At 43.3% G+C, this 19193-nt stretch overlaps 1 protein-coding gene across 1 annotated transcript in view; it reads right to left on the minus strand.

Moving 5' to 3' along the window:
* FARP2 (FERM, ARH/RhoGEF and pleckstrin domain protein 2) overlaps positions 1-19193 on the minus strand; it is a 241790-nt gene that overhangs the window by 19417 nt on the left and 203180 nt on the right. The window contains exons 22-25 of the mRNA XM_073625766.1: positions 14815-14835; positions 14513-14589; positions 13778-13872; positions 11886-11995 (exon numbers count right to left, since the gene is read on the minus strand). Coding sequence (XP_073481867.1) covers positions 11886-11995; positions 13778-13872; positions 14513-14589; positions 14815-14835 — 303 coding nt within the window. The remainder of the gene's footprint in view (positions 1-11885; positions 11996-13777; positions 13873-14512; positions 14590-14814; positions 14836-19193) is intronic.

Genomic DNA, 19193 nt, shown 5'->3' on the forward strand with positions numbered 1-19193 from the left:
TTATGTATTCTGATATGCCCTTGGTCTCGGGGAGACAGATGATTTACTCATCTTCTACATGGAATAAGGCCCAGAATTACATTGTGGCACAATCATAGAGGTGATGTGGTGGCCACTGTTCCCTGAGTTGCGCTTACAAATCTACATAGTGAGCCAGAACAGAAGCAGTAACCTCAAACATGGTCAGAGGAAGATACTTGGTTAGAAAGACCTTGGTAATGCACATGTAATGACAGTAAGGCTCCCAGGAAAGCAACTGAGATGAGGTCCAATCCAGCAGTGGCAGTGGTTTGCAGTAGAACGAGGTAGGAGATGGTCTTGTGGTGAGGCATGCCAAGAGACATCTTAACAGATGTGGTTTAACAGTGGATGGGTGCACAGGTAAGGATAGTGCCATCTACTGTGGAGATTCGAAGAGACTGTGAGAATGACTGAAGGGGCCAGACAAACTTTTTAATGAAGATGCCAGCTGCACAGTGAATTGACCGTGAAATTGGCAAGATGTAGCTGCACTGGAATTTTTGGATCATTGGGAGGAGGGATGAGAAGAGGTTCAGCATGCCCTCCCTCCAGGCATACTAGATGTTGGAGTTTTGTGGTGGCTGTGGCCATTGCTTAATAAAGTGTCACTTTCGTCCACAGTAAATACAAAGGGCTTGGGACTGCCATCATAGGCTTTCTTCGTGGGATAGTAGAGAGCGACCAAGCTGCATGAGCTCTCCTTGAAAGGGCGATGCAGCAGATGTTGGTGGTTCAAGGTGGAGCACATAAAGTTGGTATCATTCAAAAGAAAAAGCCCTCTACAGATGAGGCTTCTCTTGGAAGTACTATTGAAAATAAATGTCTATTTCTACAGTTAGAGAGACCAGGTAACAGAGTAGCAGGAATTTTTTTGTGTCCTGCCAATTTACAGTGGCTTGCGAAAGTATTCGGCCCCCTTGAACTTTTCAACCTTTTGCCACATTTCAGGCTTCAAACATAAAGATATAAAATTTTAATTTTTTGTGAAGAATCACCAAGTGGGACACAATTGTGAAGTGGAACGAAATCTATTGGATTTTTGAAACTTTTTTAACTAATAAAAAAATGAAAAGTGGGGCGTGCAAAACTATTCGGCCCCCTTGCGTTAATACTTTGTAGAGCCCTCTTTTGCTGCGATTACAGCTGCAAGTCGCTTGGGGTATGTCTCTATCAGTTTTGCACATCGAGAGACTGAAATTCTTGCCCATTCTTCCTTGCAAAACAGCTCGAGCTCAGTGAGGTTGGATGGAGAGCGTTTGTGAACAGCAGTTTTCAGCTCTTTCCACAGATTCTCGATTGGATTCAGGTCTGGACTTTGACTTGGCCATTCTAACACCTGGATATGTTTATTTGTGAACCATTCCTTTGTAGATTTTGCTGTATGTTTGGGATCATTGTCTTGTTGGAAGATAAATCTCCGTCCCAGTTTCAGGTCTTTTGCAGATTCCAACAGGTTTTCATCCAGAATGGTCCTGTATTTGGCTGCATCCATCTTCCCCTCAATTTTAACCATCTTCCCTGTCCCTGCTGAAGAAAAGCAGGCCCAAACCATGATGCTGCCACCACCATGTTTCACGGTGGGGATGGTGTGTTGAGTGTGATGAGCTGTGTTGCTTTTACGCCAAACATATCGTTTTGCATTGTGGCCAAAAAGTTCGATATTGGTTTCATCGGACCAGAGCACCTTCTTCCACATGTTTGGTGTGTCTCCCAGGTGGCTTGTGGCAAACTTTAGACGAGACTTTTTATGGATATCTTTGAGAAATGGCTTTCTTCTTGCCACTCTTCCATAAAGGCCAGATTTGTGCAGTGTACGACTGATTGTTGTCCTATGGACAGACTCTCCCACCTCAGCTGTAGTTCTCTGCAGTTCATCCAGAGTGATCATGGGCCTCTTGGCTGCATCTCTGATCAGTCTTCTCCTTGTCTGAGCTGAAAGTTTAGAGGGACAGCCAGGTCTTGGTAGATTTGCAGTGGTCTGATACTCCTTCCATTTCAAAATGATCGCTTGCACAGTGCTCCTAGGGATGTTTAAAGCTTGGGAAATCTTTTTGTATCCAAATCCGGCTTTAAACTTCTCCACAACAGTATTACGGACCTGCCTGGTGTGTTCCTTGGTCTTCATGATGCTCTCTGCGCTTTCAACAGAACCCTAAGACTATCACAGAGCAGGTGCATTTATACAGAGACTTGATTACACACAGGTGGATTCTATTTATCACCATCAGTCATTTAGGACAACATTGGATCATTCAGAGATCCTCGCTGAACTTCTGGAGTGAGTTTGCTGCATTGAAAGTAAAGGGGCCGAAAAATTTTGCACGCACCACTTTTCAGTTTAATTGCTAAAAAAGTTTAAAATATCCAATAGATTTCGTTCCACTTCACAATTGTGTCCCACTTGTTGGTGATTCTTCACAAAAAATTAAAATTTTATATCTTTATGTTTGAAGCCTGAAATGTGGCAAAAGGTTGAAAAGTTCAAGGGGGCCGAATACTTTTGCAAGCCACTGTAATTCACTCAGAAAACCCTGTCAAAAGGTGGACGTGAGGGCCTCATTGTGCCAGACAAGTTCAGCTGTGAGGGTTCAGAATTGAATTGGTTACTGTTCTATTGCATACCAACCTTGGTGATGGCATAGAAAGGCACTTGCCAAACAGTAGGCTTGAGCAGGTTCATCAAAGTTTTATCAGAAGAGTGCTAGAAAGGTTACTCTGTTGTTGGTCATAAGGTCACCTTATTCCAAAACTTCTCCAAAGAGTAGGAAGATTACATAGGCCACTTTAGTATGGTCTGTGAGAAAGTTCTGTATCTGCAGCTGAAAGTATATACTACACCGATTTACAAACCCACACCAACCCTTAATAGTTCCTGCAAAAGTGTGGAAGAGGCAGCAAGTACAGCGTGGAGGTCACAGAAGTACAGATGGCCCTGGATGAGACTCCGATGGGGCCAGAAGTTCAGATCTAGAGCAACAGAGGCCTGTGGTTGATACAAATGAGGTGACCGGGTGTGTAGATGTCGAATCAACTGGATTTGGCAGTCTTACTGGGCATCGAGTCTTTGAGAAAGATGCTTGTTGGGATCGGTAGGAGACTGGGGTACATTGGACACATTCATGGTTTGAGTGAACTATCGTGAACTGGTGTCCAGATCAACTGTGAAATTGACAGTCCAATTGATTTAGGGAGAGTACCAAAGGCTGCAGAGACACAGGTATCACAGAGGCATGCAAGAACCCACAGGAGACACGAGCCCCGTCGCACTTGGTAGCAAAGTAGCATACAGGGATGCACTGGAACACCGACACACACAGAAGGGCAGAAGTACAGAACCCCAACAGAGGAACAGCAACACTGGTAAACATGGACAGCAACAGGGGCAAACATGGAGGTCACGTAGGATTCTGCAGCAGAGGAGCGTTTCAGGTATAGAGTTTCTTGAACCCTAACCCACTCTTCGCTTCACCATTTAAAGCCAGAAGAGATGTCTACTGTGCCAATCAGAAGAGCTGCTTCCTTTTTCATTTTGGATAGAGTAGAGGAGGGTTATAACCCTTGGTTTTTTTTGCCATCTGGGTTCTGTTTGGGAAACTTTTCTTCACTTCCTGCCCCATAGCCATAACAGAAAGCCCTCCAAAATTGATTGAATCCTTGGTTGTCACCAGAACTAGTGTCGCCATTGGGAGATTCCCCCCCTTTACTGTTCTGTGGACAACCCAAAATTTGAGATTTTCTTTCACTTTTGATAATGGTAAACATGACGGGGCACAAACCGCAATAAAAACATGACAGATGTTCTAATTCCTCTCCAATCTAAAACTATAAAATTAAGATTTTTTTTCTACAGCTTACCTGTAAAATCTTTTTCTTGGAGTACATCACGGGACACAGAGCAGCCATAATAACTGGGTTTTATACCACCTACTGGTGAATGGACACTGGTAAATCAATCCAACAAGTCCTCCCCTATTATAACCCCTCCTACACAGAATGTACCTTAGTTTTGTAGCAAGCAATAAACGTCCCAGACAAGAAGGAAGGGATCTCTGTGTCCCGTGATGTACTCCAAGAAAAGGATTATACAGGTAAGCTGTAGAATAAAATCCTAATTTCTTTATCGTACATCACGGGACACAGAGTAGCCATAATAACTAACTGGGATGTCCCCAAGCAATGCTTTTGAGGGGAGGGAACCCATTATGATCAAAGAAACACCATCAGAACAACAGGATCTATATTGCTGCCTGCAGTACACTGCATCCAAATGTAACATCCTCCTGGGTCCTAACATTCACTTGATAAAACCTAGTAAATGTATCCCCGGAAGATCAAGTAGCAGCTTTGCAAATCTGAGCCATTGATGCTTGATGATGAACCACCCATGAAGCACTCACTCTTTTGGTAGAGTGTGCCCTTACTGAAAAAGGCGGGGCCTTACCCCTTGAACCATACACCTGAACAATAACTTGTCGAATCTATTGGGAAACAGTCTACTTATATGCTGCTTGTCCCTTCTTGGGTCCTTCTGGCAATACAAACAGAATGTCAGTCTTCTGCATCTGAGCCGACATCTTCAGACTGCCACTATTACCATTTGTAATACGCTGAGACCAAGGCAGTCTCCTCCATGTTCTTGATGTCCACCTGGCAAAAACCCAGTGAATGTATAAACTAAAGACCAAATAGCAGTCTTGCACACCTGGACCATTGACACCTGATGGCGGATGGCCCAAGATACTCCCACACACCTGGTAGTGGATCTCTTCCCAGAAAAAAAATGGGATTTTGCCCTTTAAAACCATAGGCATCCTTGGTAAACTGGCAGATCCACTGCTAAACATTTGACCTGGATGCCTCCTGGGCTCTTCAGGCTGCACAAATCAGGATTCCTGACCTGTGCTGACAACTCAAGTAGACGCTGAGCGTCTGAACTACTTCTAGAGTAGGTAATGATCTTTCTCCTGCCGACTGTGGATTAGGAGAAAAATAAAAAGGCAGGACACTGTCCTGATTCAAGTGAACACTAGAAACCACTAGGCAATAGTTACCATCTCCCAGATTCTTTTGCAAAAGATGTGGGAGAAGTCCAAACAGAGGGAAAGCATCAAATAAGGGAGAACTGGTCCCTAAGATGTTACCAGTGCATCTGCCCCTATTGCCGGTGGGACTTTCGTCTCAGACACAACCTGTTCCCACTTGTAGAACTTGGAATCTAGTAGATCCACCTGCAGAGTTTCCCTTGCCATTATTCTATACCTGGAATATGTACTAGTGATAGAGACAGCACTTGTTGTACTGTCTCAGACAGAATGTGGTTCACCTTCCTGAGCCGCATGACTCCTGGTGGTTGAATATATATATATATATATATATATATATATATCACATGCATACATACACAGGGCTCAAAATTTCAAGTCCTGAGCTACTAGCCAGGCCTTAAGAGTTACTCGCCACCAGTTGCCCAACCCGCCCCTAGACACGTCCTCATAAATGATCTCATGAAATGACACTGTTAATTGTTTTATGCAGAAATAAGGTACAAAAATAAATATTAACAACTTTATCAGTGCAGCCTCATCAGTGCTCATCAATGCAGCCTATCAGTACCTAACAGTGCCCATCTGTGCAGCAACTCAGTGCAGCTTATCAATGCCAGCTCATCAGTGCAGCTGAATCAGTGCCCATCAATGCAGCCTCACCAGTGCCCATCAATGCAGCCTCACCAGTGCCCATCAATGTAGTCTAATTAGTGCCCATCAATGCAGCCTCACCAGTGCCCATCAATGCAGCCTCACCAGTGCCCATCAATGCAGCCTCACCAGTGCCCATCAATGCAGCCTCACCAGTGCCCATCAATGCAGCCTCACCAGTGCCCATCAATGCAGCCTCACCAGTGCCCATCAATGCAGCCTCACCAGTGCCCATCAATGCAGCCTGATCAGTGCCCATCAAATACAGCTTTACCAGTGCCCATCAAATGCAGCTCCACCAGTGCCCATCAGTGCAGCTTTACCAGTGCCCATCAGTGCAGCTTTACCAGTGCCCATCAGTGAAGCTTTACCAATGCCCATCAGTGCAGCTTTACCAGTGCCCATCAGTGCAGCCTGGTCAGTGCCCATCCAGGCAGCCTGATCAGTGCCCATCAATGCAGCCCCAATGCAATGCAGTGAAATTGGAGGTATAGGTATGATAGATTAACGGGGGGGGGGGGGGGGGGGGGATTGGAGGCATAAGTATGATTCAGACCTATGCCTCCAATTCTACCCCCACCAAATCCATTATACCTATGCCTCCAATTAACCCCGCCTCCCCAATCCAGCACATCTATGCTCTCAAATCCCGCCCCCCCCCCCCCAATTTCCTCCCAGCACACATCTTGTTCAATCACCCATTAAATGCCTCCAACTCCCTCAAGCACATGTACTGCTTCCAATCACAGCACACTGTCATAGTTACCATTCTCCTGCAGCCACGGGGGACAGGCATCGGTGCACACTGAGGGTGGACCAAGAGGGTTCGAGCCCGCCCACTTAACTGTCTTAAGGCATGCACCGCCCCACTCCTTAGATGTGCAGCAGAAGGGAGGTGGAGAGGGGTGGTCTCAGGTGGCTGACTGTTCCAGTTGAAATGCCTACGCTGCAAGGGGCGGGATGTCTGGCAAGGAGGGAGGGAGAGGGGCGGTCCCCGGCGGCTAACTATTCCTATTGTAATGCCCATGCTGTGAGTGCGGGGGGGGGGGCGGGATGTGTGGCATGGAGGGAGGGAGAGGGGCGGTCCCCGGCAGCTGACTATTCTGATTGTAATGCCTGCACTGCAAGCCTGTGCGCGGTGGGGGGCATTAGCTTTACATTCCTGGGACAGTGCAGCCCTGTACATACTCGCACTTCTCATAATTCCACTCGCAAAATGCTGAATGAATATATATATATATATATATATATATATATATATATATATATATATATACACACACACACACACACACACACACACACACACACACACACATATATATATATATATATATATATATATATATATATATATATGTATATACACACACACACACATACATACATACATACATATACACACACACACAGTGGGACAGTGGGGACGGAAAGTATTCTTCAGACCCCCTTAAATTTTTCACTCTTTGTTATATTGCAGCCATTTGCTAAAATCATTTAAGGTTTTTTTTTTCCCCTCATTAATGTACACACAGCACCCCATATTGACATAAAAACACAGAATTGTTGACATTTTTGCAGATTTATTAAAAAAGAAAAACTGAAATATCACATGGTCCGAAGTATTCAGACCCTTTGCTGTGACACTCATATATTTAACTCAGGTGCTGTCCATTTCTTTTGATCATCCTTGAGATGGTTCTACACCTTCATTTGAGTCCAGCTGTGTTTGATTATACTGATTGGACTTGATTAGGAAAGCCACACACCTGTCTATATAAGACCTTACAGCTCACAGTGCATGTCAGAGCAAATGAGAATCATGAGGTCAAAGGAACTGCCCGAAGAGCTCAGAGACAGAATTGTGGCAAGGCACAGATCTGATGAGACCAGATTAATAAATCTGCAAAAATGTCAACAATTCTGTGTTTTTCTGTCTATATGGGGTGCTGTGTGTACATTAATGAGGAAAAAAATGAACTTAAATGATTTTAGCAAATGGCTGCAATATAACAAAGAGTGAAAATTGAAGGGGGTCTGAATACTTTCCGTCCCCACTGTTTATATATATGCCTGCAGAGGCATTTCCGGATTACACCTACAACTGGTTCGCCCCAACATCCAGAGTAAGGCGTACTGGCCAAAAAATCCAAGATATTGATGGGTAGTATTTTCTCCTATGGAGACCAAGTCCACTGAACTATAACCACCTTCAAACCAACTGGAGAAGCTGGCATCAGTGGTTATTGTCTTCCCCATCCCTTCTCCAGAATTCGAACCATCAACCAGCAATCTTAGCTCTGCAATACCCCGGGAACATGTTCCAGAGAGTGAGAATGATCCTCTACCTAAGACCTGGAGTAGGACTGTACTTAGGGAACGTTCTTTGACCCAGATACAACTTCCTCCTGCAGAAATGTATCAAAGGAAAATCTTGAACAGACTGCTTCCTGAACAAAGATTATTGAGGTATACTGAGATTGGCGCATCTGTGTTTTCAGCAAGTCCAGTACTGGGCTGGGAGCTTTGTGAACCCTCGGAGCTGTGGCCAGCCCAAAGAGCAGAGTCACAAAAATAAAAAAAACGACTTTGTACTACAATTTGAAAAAAAAACCTTTGATGAGCCTGGAAAAAACGGCACCTGAAGATATGTATCATTGATGACTATGGACCCCGAAATCTACCTCTCGCAGAGCTCAACACTAAATGTACAGGGCCTATCTGAAACAGAAGGATGTCCAGCGGTTTAAGCTCTAAGCTAGACCTTATGTCCCGATTTTGTTTTGGGACCGCTACCAGTTGAGTTATTTTTTCGTTTTTTTTTTAATAATGAGCCCATACCTTCTGCTTGCTCCAAGAGTCAAATGCAAAGCAAAAGACTGACGGCTCTGTGGCAGACCCCGAAGGCCAAAAGAGGCGTACCTGCCTACCAAGCTTTTGCTGGCTAAAGACGGAGCAAAAAAATCTCAGAGACTGCCCTAAGATCTTCTGGCCTGAGATACGAAAACACAGCAACCTCAGATGCGTCCCACACACAGGTGGGGAAAAGCTTACAGCATCTGGTATTCCCGGGCAGTCTCACCTCCATATACTAATCAGGCTTGATCCTGCTTAGGCTTCGATCAACAGATCAGGTATAATCAAGGTGATGTGGCCACAGTCCATCTGATGAAAAATGAATGCATCAGGAAAATACTGCAATGCCAAACCCCACAGTGGCTCAGATGAATCTGACACCACTGTCCATCGGGGGATGTAGACACTGCCAGATCATTGAACCTGAGAGTGGTGCACTTGCCTCCCCCGGCTGCCTCTCCTTTCCGAAACCATTTAACTGGTATAACAGGTAAATGATGTAGCAACTATATTAGCCAACCAAATACACAGACCTCCAAGGATGCAGGCTAAAAACAATGTTGGTTTACTGCTATGCATTCCCTTACGCATGTAAGTATGCAGGTACCCAGGTATGCCGTTATGTAGGTACCCAAGTATGCAGACATGCAGGTATACAAGTATTCTTGCCATTTATGTATGCAACTTAAGGCAAATAAGCACATATGTATGTACTCCCAGGCAACCAAGTACACATGCTTGTAATCCCAGGCAAACAAGCACATACTGTATGCACGTAGCTCCAGGCAACTAAGTACATATGCATGTAATCCCAGGCAAACAAGCCCATATGCATGTAGTCCCAGGCAACCAAGCACATATGCATGTAATCCCATGTAAACAAGCCCATATGCATGTAGTCCCAGGCAACCAAGCACATATGCATGTAATCCAAGGCAAACAAGCACATATGCACGTAGTCCCAGGAAAATAAGCACACCCGTATACAGCCTAATGTAAATAAGCACGTGTATGCAGTTTCATGTAAATAAGCATACACGTATGTAGTACAAATAAAAACATGACAGTATGCATTTAAGCAATATGCGTTTATGGAAGCCTGTGTAACTATGTGATAAGTCAAAACGTGCACTTATGTAATACGTGCCCCTGGAAACATGTATTTACACAATAAGCAATAATGCGTTTATGCAACCTATATTATGTAACACGTATCTATGCAAACATGTATAACCACGTATCTTTATGCAATCATGTATATTTATGCAATCATGTATAACCATGTATATTTATGCAAACATGAATAAACATGTATCTTTGTGCAACCATGCAATCATGTATCTCCATCGAATATGTAAAAACCATGTATCCTTAGCAACCGTGCGTTTCAGCAACCATGCGTTTCAGCCACCGTGCATTTTAGTTCGTTTTCAAACACGCACCTGCTTAACTGCAGTTGGCCCCATGCCCATCTTCGGTCCTCTGCGGGGGGGGGGCTGCATTCCGGGCGAAGGGTGGCGCTTCCACCTCTTCGGGGCCACAGGGGCTCATATTTTTTTCAAACGTGTATATTTAAACATGCATTTAAGCAACAAGTTTGCAAGCATGTATACTACACTGCACCTGCCTTCTGAGCAGTCAACACTTTAAAGTGAACTGCTATCCATTCAGGGATGTATCGACTTACAGTTGTACAGTTCCCCCAGATAAACAGTAAATATTCAGCATATAATCATGACTTGTCTGTCACACAGTTTTCCCATAGTAAGTTGTTAGTATCCATGGGCTGCTGTTATGTCTCCAGAGTCCCTGGTAACCACAACATGGCCATTGCCACCCTTCCACTTCCTGCCTATATGAAAATAGGCCATACTGAGCAAGCCTGCGCCCACTAGTGGCTGGAGTAGAAACAGCAGCCCACACGACTAAAAAGTACACAGCATGATTAAACAGCACACTGCCCCCAGTGGCCACAGGGAGAACAGACAGTCAGAGCTCTCTCTTTTTCTTCTTTTTTTATTTTTAAAAAGAGAAACTGCAAAAATGCAGACTTACTGTTGCTGCTGCAGGACTCTGAACATAACAGGAGTCCAATCTTCATCCATCACAGTAAGCTTTGTCATAAAAGACCATCAGAGACTAGGTCCCCCTTAATCTGGTGTCCACTCCCCTGGACCTGTATAACACCCTGCTGCAAAGCACCTTGGTCAGAACAAACACTGCAGAGGGTTCCCATTACGCAGGGTCCAGCAACATAAGGCTGCATTTCAGGCAAAACCTTGAGGAATCTTCTCTCCTTCTAATGAGACTGATAGCTTTTTCAAATGGATCCGATTGAAGTCCATGATTCTTAATAGAACCGTCCAGACCTCCAAGTAGTATCACATCAATGACCATTCACTTAACAGACAATGGCAAAAAAAACTGAGGTACTTCCTGTGTAGGAAGGGTTATATAGGGGAGGACTTCATGTTTGATTGATTTACCAGTAGGTGGCGTATAACCCAGTTAGTGATGTACGATAAAGAAATCACCTTTAGACATATTCAAGAAAGACTCTCCACACTACATTACATGGACATAGCGCTCTAACCAGATTCTTCTCTTTTACTGTCAAGCCTGTGAAGAACAGGGCCATCACCTGCTAGCGTGCAGTGGAGATGATGCAGGTGGAAACCAACCTAGAGCAGGGATTATCTTCTATTTAAAAAAAAAGTTTTGCCTTTAGTTATATATGGTATTTACATATTAGGTATTTAAAATTAGAGAATTGGTCAAAAATCTAAATTACTTTTGCAAGGAATTGCATGTCATACATTTTACTTTCTTTATTAGCAAACGCGTGTGCCCTAAGATCGACACAGATTATAAAATATAGAATCTACACTACTGTATTGGCATTATTTATTTGAACTGTATAAATATGTAAAGCATTAAAGAAGCATAAAGAGTAGCCCTGAGAAAACCTCAGATCTGTGGAGCCTAGGGCCCAGTGGATGTTCAGTCCATGAGCCCCAGCTACAATAGTAAACCAAGGAGATACATCAAAGCTGTGCACCTGCCTGTCACTTTACAAGGGAGGATGCACTTGTAGGCAGATGTTGCCTGATAGGGTGGATAATACCAGTACAGACTGTCAAAGGGGCAGCTTCTCTGCTCCTACTGCAGTCCTTATCAATCAAGGGGATAGGGGAGCAAAGTTTCTACTGTGCCAAGGGCCCCATTCTACCATAATCCATCTCAGCCTTGAATGTGTATGATGTGGGCTCTTTCCAGTGGTAAACAGACCACTTAATACGTATTGTAAATTACCTCCATCATAGTAATGTGATCAGGCAGTGACACACTCTGGTTCCGATACCAGCACACATGACTGAGCGTGTTAGGGCGGTGAGTTTGGCCTGGAGTCTGGATCAGTGGTTCTGTGTAGTGACAGAAACAGTAAGAATACAGCATGAACTGAAAGGATGTTGGTAGGCTACTTTATTGATTTGTTGTTAATTAGAAGAGTTATTTCTTTTATGCAAATTACATTTGCTTAGTTTTGAATAGAGTGGGCAAGGATTAGACCTCCTGTCAGGTTTTACTGCTGTCTGAAGTTTGAGAGATCCCTTCCTTTCTTATTAGGTAAAAAGTTCGGTCCCAGGAGAGTAAACCAATAAACCTGTGCTTCAGGCTAAAAAAAAATATAGAAAAAGTGGCTAGCACAATATGCGATATATCATAAAATATACCCCTGATGAAGATACGACATTTCCCTTGTATTGACACGCGTAGGGGAGGGGACTGGTTGGTGCAGGAGACAACTGGTCTACCTTATGGAGTAGGAGTACACGATCTCATCCACGACTTGGCGCTATTAAGGCATGCTATAGAGCGGTGCACTAATGCACCAGACCCATGTGAGTACCCTATAATAGGGCTTTGTTTGCAGTAAATAAAATCTTTTAAAACTGTATCACACAATGGAGTTTCTTTTTGATATTTATATGTGAGGAGGCTACATCTTTGAGCAGTGTTTGGACCTTGCAACCTGACCTGGAATCCGTTTTGATGATTCAAAAGCGTGACCAAACTTAATTGTGAGGTCACACGCTCTGAGGTGAGCAGCCATTACCTTGGAGTGGGAAGCACCTGAGTGTAATCACTGCTGCAGATTGCTATATTCACAGTCACGGTCACCTATCAAGTCACGTTTATTATTGCTGTATTAAGGACACTGAAAACTGATCCTGGGTGGTCAGAGTATCACAGACTTATATGCACTTGAGCACTTTATGGATCACTTTTGTATCAATATTTATATTTTATGAAATGTGTGTATATTCACGTTATATGATGCTGTAAGCTGAATGAGGACTTTAGTTGCTTATATATTATTATTATATTCTTGGATTTGATTGCTAGGCACATCACTTTAATTAACAATTTTTTTTTTTAGGTTTTTGCTGCAGGTTCAGCAGATCATTAAGGGGATAGCGCAGCACATGATTTATTTATTTATCTGTGATTCTCACATGTTAGTATGGGACGTGATTAGCGCTAGCAGCTGTCATACTATTATAAGATAGGGGAACTTTGATTTGGTAGCTCGCAAGACCTTTACTTTTTTTTCATATGATAAAATAACCTATACAAAAACAAATGTTCTGTGCTTATTCGCTCCAAATGAGAACTTGTGCAGGCTCAATACGTATAGTGTCAACTATGCCATTCCCTCCAATGTAAATACTTGTTTAGGGTAGGAAGTGAAGCAACAACAACAAAAACAGAGGTAAAATGCTTTTTAAGGCAACTAGAACCTAGAACCTCTGTCACTTTATTGCTGTTTGTTTTCCTGTTGCAGATTTTCTCTTACTTTCCGTCTGGTAAAAAGTTATTTTCGTAAAAGAAAGCAAAAGGAAATCTCTCTAATGAAGCCCCGGATAGCAGTAAAACCTGACAGGGGTCCTAACCTTTTTCAAATTTATCCAAAACAAAAGAAAAAGTTTTGGGTATGGATACACTTTTAGACACAGTCTATGTGCAGCAGCAGTATATAAAAGCTATACTAAAGGGAAAATATAATGCTACTCCTGCTATATTATGCAAAAACATGACTGCTAGGTAAGATATGCATAAAAAACAAAAATGTGTAAGGGCTGTCAGAGGTTATTATAAACACATGAAAGGGTTAAAGTACAGAAGATAACAATGATACTTGCGCTGTAATGACTGGGCAGATAATTCACTGTATCTCGGAGCCCGGCTGATAGCAGCATTCAAATCATCTAGCCAGCGTCTCATATCCACCTGAGTGCTGAATCACAAACACAAATCCTAAGTAACAGAGCATGAGCAATTATTAATAATGCTTATATAAAGTATATTATTGGATTATATTGTTATTTTTTTTTTTACCTGCCACTAATATTGTCACAAAGATAATAAACTGTTGTATTTGTATAGCTGCCTTATCACAAAAACTAGCAGGTGCTATAATGTGCTTTCATAATAAAATCTGTAAGTTATTTCATGTACCGTGTGACATTGCCGTCCCGCTTGTACTTCACTAATGCAGGGCTTTACAAATCTATTTGGCAGGTTGGCTCATGCTGACCCTGTAGTATGATTTTTTCCTTTCTTTAACAGGTATTAATTAGCCATTGTATAACCTTCAGACTGGCACAGACCTTTAGAACACTTCTTGGTAGAAAAATGCATTACATGTACAATAATAATACTACTACTTATAATAAACCAGAATAGAACACTGCTGAAATGAATTTAACCCACAAACTGATTCCTCCACCTGACGTAAGCTAACAGGTACTGCTGAGCAGCAGAGCAAATCCAGAATAAACCAAACCAATAAATACATTCAGAACAAAAATCAAATGTTTTATTAACACATAATTTTACAGTGTCCATTGTTTGCTATACTTCAAGCACATGCTCACCTGGCAGCCACTCCTATAGTTGTTTGTGCAGAGTAGATAGTAAAACAGTGAGGGACAGAACTCTGAGTGTCCTCAGCCTGTGGACAGGGACCACATAGGTACAGATAAAAGACAACATGCTAACAAGACACAGTGCAGAGCAAAAGAGGTAGAATAGAAGATTCAATAATAGCGTAGTCAATGAGACACATACACTTTTACATTTATATAAAAAAAAAAAAAAAAAAAAGAAGACCAGAGGGTTTGACACATACATAAAACTATGTCTAAGAACACAAGTAATACTGTCCATTAGTACTCACTGGAGGATCCAATACCATCAGCTGAAATCATAGTGACAGATATAAAGAAAAGTATGAAGCATTATCATGGAAGCATTTAGAAGAAAAGAAGCCAAACCAAAGTATAAGACCACCAATTAAAAAAACTGTCATCACATTATAATGCAAGCAAGGAAAAAATGAGAAAAAATCAGCCAAAACCAAAGTATATAAAAACACTAAAACACACACAAAAAAAAAATGTAATCACCATACTTGCCAGGTGTTCTGGATTTGCCAGGAAAGTCCAGGCTTTGAATCAATTGTCCTGTGGTGGCTGCTTCTCGGGATTGCAGCGTGAAGCCCGTTGTTGCTGATCATAATGATCTGCAGTAGTGATGAGTGACTGTTAAGGCAGCTAAGAGGTTCTGTGTGGCTCTACCCAGAGTGTGTAATCCCGCCTGGCCGCCAGCATCAGAGAAGCAACAGCAGCATGAGATATGACATGGAAGAGTGACTGCAGAGGTGGGTTGCAATGGGGTGTAAAAAGGGTTGCTCAGATGTCCTGGAGGGAATGTAAGGTTACAGAGGGTACTGAAAGGTATGGAGGGGGGGGGGGTGCATGGGTAGGAGGGGGGGGTGCAGAGGTGGGGGTGTATACAAAGGCGAAGCGTGGTTATGGAGGTGAGTGGGGAGGGGTACAGAGGATGCTGGGATGTACAGAAGTATGGGTGAGGCAGAGGTGTGCTAGCGAGAAAAAAAGTTGTGTTGGGGGGTACAGAGGTGTGCTGGGAGGAGGAAGGGGTTCAGAGGTATGATTTGTTAGGAATATTTCCCCTCACTTCCAGTCTTGCTGACAACTGTTTCATCAGACAGGAAGTGAGAAAAATTTGCAACAGGGACACATAAATCATACAGCACTGGCCAAAAGTTTTGAGAATGACACAAATATACATTTTTTTATTTTTTTACAAAGTCCACTGCCTCAGTTTTTATGATGGCAATTTGCATATACCGCAGAATGTTAAGAAGGGTGATCAGATGAATTGCAATTAATTGCAAAGTCCCTCTTTGCCATGAAAATGAACTTAATCCCCAAAAAAACATTTCCACTGCAAGGACCAGCTGACATCATGTCAGTGATTCTATCGTTAACACGTGTGTCAGTGTTGATGAGGACAAATCTGGAAATCACTCTGAAATGCTGATTGAGTTAAAATAACAGACTGGAAGCTTTAAAAAAAGAGAGTGGTGCTTGAAATCATTGTTCTTCCTTTGTTAACCATGGTTACCTGGAAGGAAACACGTGCAGTCATCATTGCTTTGCACAAAAAATTCACAGGCAAGGATATTGCTGGTACTAAGATTACACCTAAATCAATCATTTATCGCATCATCAAGAACTTCAAGGAGAGAGGTTCAATTGTTTTCAGGGCGCCCAAGAAAGTCCAGCAAGTGCAAGAACCATCTCCTACAGTTGATTCAGCTTGGACACTGTCACGGAACGTCCCACACTCCGCTTGAGTGCTTCCGTCATATACCACTTCCTCCCAGTCTGTATACAGATATCAGATATTCCAACCTCTCTGAGCAGAAAACAAGGCGACACTTGCTTCACTGCTAACATGGACTGTTTATTATGAATCAAAGTTACAAGACTTTATATGCTGTTGGAACCTCCTCTAACAATACAACTGTAACTTAATTAACATGAGCTAATTATCTAATCCTTTATACAGCCTAGGTGACTGAGACATGACCTTTCGCCCAGACTTGTGGTCACCGAGCTTCATACAGTTAATTAACACAATAGCAGTCGTCCCGTCTCCTACATTGTATAGAGGACAATGTCATTAGCTCATTCAATTAACATAAACACAGGTTGATGACACCAGCATCTCCTCACAGGATGTGTCCCAACAGAATGAATCCATTGAAAATCCAGGGCCCATAATCAAAAGGCAACAGGCTTGCATACAGTCCTCTCCAACAGCCTCTGTCCCGGCTAGGTCTGTGACAGGCACCACCAGTGCACAGCTTGCTCAGGAATGGCGGCAGGCAGGTGTAAGTGCAACTGCACGCACAGTGAGGTTGAAGATTTTTGGAGGATAGCCTGGTGTCAATAAGGGCAGCAAAGAAGGCACTTCTCTCCAGAAAAGACAGACTGATATTCTGCAAAAGGTACAGAGATTGGACTGCAGAGGACTGGGGTAAAATAATTTTCTCTGACGAAATCCCCTTTCCAATTGTTTGGGGCTTTTGGAAAAAACCTTGTTTTGAGAAGAAAAGGTGAGCTACTGCCAACAGTAATGCCCCGTACACACGGTCGGATTTTCCGGCTCCATCACACATTTTCCATCGGATTTTCCGACACACAAAGTTTGAGAGCAGGATATAAAATTTTCCGACAACAAAATCCGTTGTCGGAAATTCCGATCGTGTGTACACAAATCCGACGGACAAAGTGCCACGCATGCTCAGAATAAATAAAGAGATGAAAGCTATTGGCTACTGCCCCGTTTATAGTCCCGATGTACGTGTTTTACGTCACCGCGTTCAGAATGATCGGATTTTCCGACAACTTTGTGTGACCGTGTGTATGCAAGACTAGTTTGAGCCAACATCCGTCGGAAAAAATCCTAGGATTTTGTTGTCGGAATGTCCGAACAAAGTCCGACCTTGTGTACGGGGCATTAAGCATCCTGAGAACATTCATGTGGGGTTGCTTCTCAGCCAAGGGAGTGGACTCGCTCACAATTTTGCCTAAGAACACAGTTATGAATAAAAAAATGGTATAAAAACATCCCCCCCGACAGCAACTTCTCCCAACTATCCAAGAACAGTTTGGTGAGGAACAATGCTTTTTCTAGCATGATGGAGCAACTTGCCATAAGGCAAAAGTGAAAACTAAATGGCTTGGGGAACAAAACATCAACATTTTGGGTCCATGGTCAGGACACTCCCCAGACCTTAATCCCATTGAGAACTTGGTCAATCCTCAAGAGGCAGGTGAACGAAAAAACCCACAAATTCTGACAAATGCCAAGCATTAATTATGCAAGAATGGGCTGCCATCAGTCAGGATGTGGCCCAGAAGTTGACTGATAGCATGCCAGGGTGAATTGCAGAGGTCTTGAAAAAAAAGGGTCAACACTGCAAATATTGACTCTAATAAACTTGTAAATGTAATTGCCAATAAAAGCCTTTGACACTTATGAAATGCTTGTAATTATACTTTAGTATACCATAGTAGCATCTAACAAAAAAATCTAAAAACACTGAAACAGCAGACTTTGTAAAAATTAATATTTGTGTCATTCTCAAAACTTTTGGCCAGGGCTGTATGTTGTCAGCAGAAAAAAAAGAAGGGGAAATCTCTGTAATAGAGCCCTGGATAGCACTAAAAATCTGACCAGAGTTCCCTTCCTTATCCAGAAATTAAAGTATATTTTCTGGCTACAAGCAGGAATGGACACAGGATTGTTCGGAAACGAGTCTGAACCCACTTGAGCTATCCTGCCAGGAAGCGGTTACTGCAGACAGCCAATCATAAGCAGCTCAGGCATTTCCTCCCTGCCTTGCAGTTATACACCCCATTTGTGTACATTTGGATGGGGGGGGAATTGCCTAGGCCCAGTGGCAGCTGGTGGTAAATTTTTTTGGGGAGGGGAGGCCAGCAAACAGTGCACCCACAGCCAAACACCCCCTCTTAGTCGGGTGACCCGCACCACCACCCCCTGATCCGGTCTGGTCATCCGGAGCACTTACCCCATCTATGGAGGGCAGCACTTTACCCGGGCGACAGGCAGTGGCGAGCATCACGGGCAGCTTCCCCTTCCCCTGCTCTCCTCCACGGGTATCACGGCAGCTTCCGTGTCCTCCCTCCTCCTCCTCGGCAGCCAATCAGAATGCTTCTCCTTTCGGCCAAATCAGTAAATGGATCTCAGACCCTGTGACAGACCTAGCCGGGACAGGGGCTTGTTTCCTGACCGGCCGGGAGGAGAATCAGTGTGAAAATAGCGAATATTCATTCGCTATTGTCACACAACTGGCTGGGCTGGGTTCGCAGTGCTCTGCACCCGGAGCCCACCCTACTTTGAAGCTTATTAGAGCCTTTGGCTCTAATTACGTACTTCAAAAATACACCCTCCCCCCCATTGGAATCCATGCATCCGGCATCCTTCATGGGGCTGGATGCATGGATGGGGGGGTGGCGCCCGTGCACCCCTAATGGATGGGCCCCCCTGCCTGGGCCCTCTGTGGCATGTGTGTGCTGTGCGTATAATGAATAGGTTCAGATTCTACTTAATAATGTCCCTTTAAATTCTTTTTTTTTTTTGAAAAATTCTGTTTATTTCTTTTTTAAAAGACATATACATACAACGTTTGGACGTGTCGTTGGGACACTATCCATACTTGGT

The sequence above is a fragment of the Aquarana catesbeiana genome, linkage group LG04, assembly GCF_042186555.1.
Source record: "Aquarana catesbeiana isolate 2022-GZ linkage group LG04, ASM4218655v1, whole genome shotgun sequence".
Classification (NCBI taxonomy): Eukaryota; Metazoa; Chordata; class Amphibia; order Anura; family Ranidae; genus Aquarana; species Aquarana catesbeiana.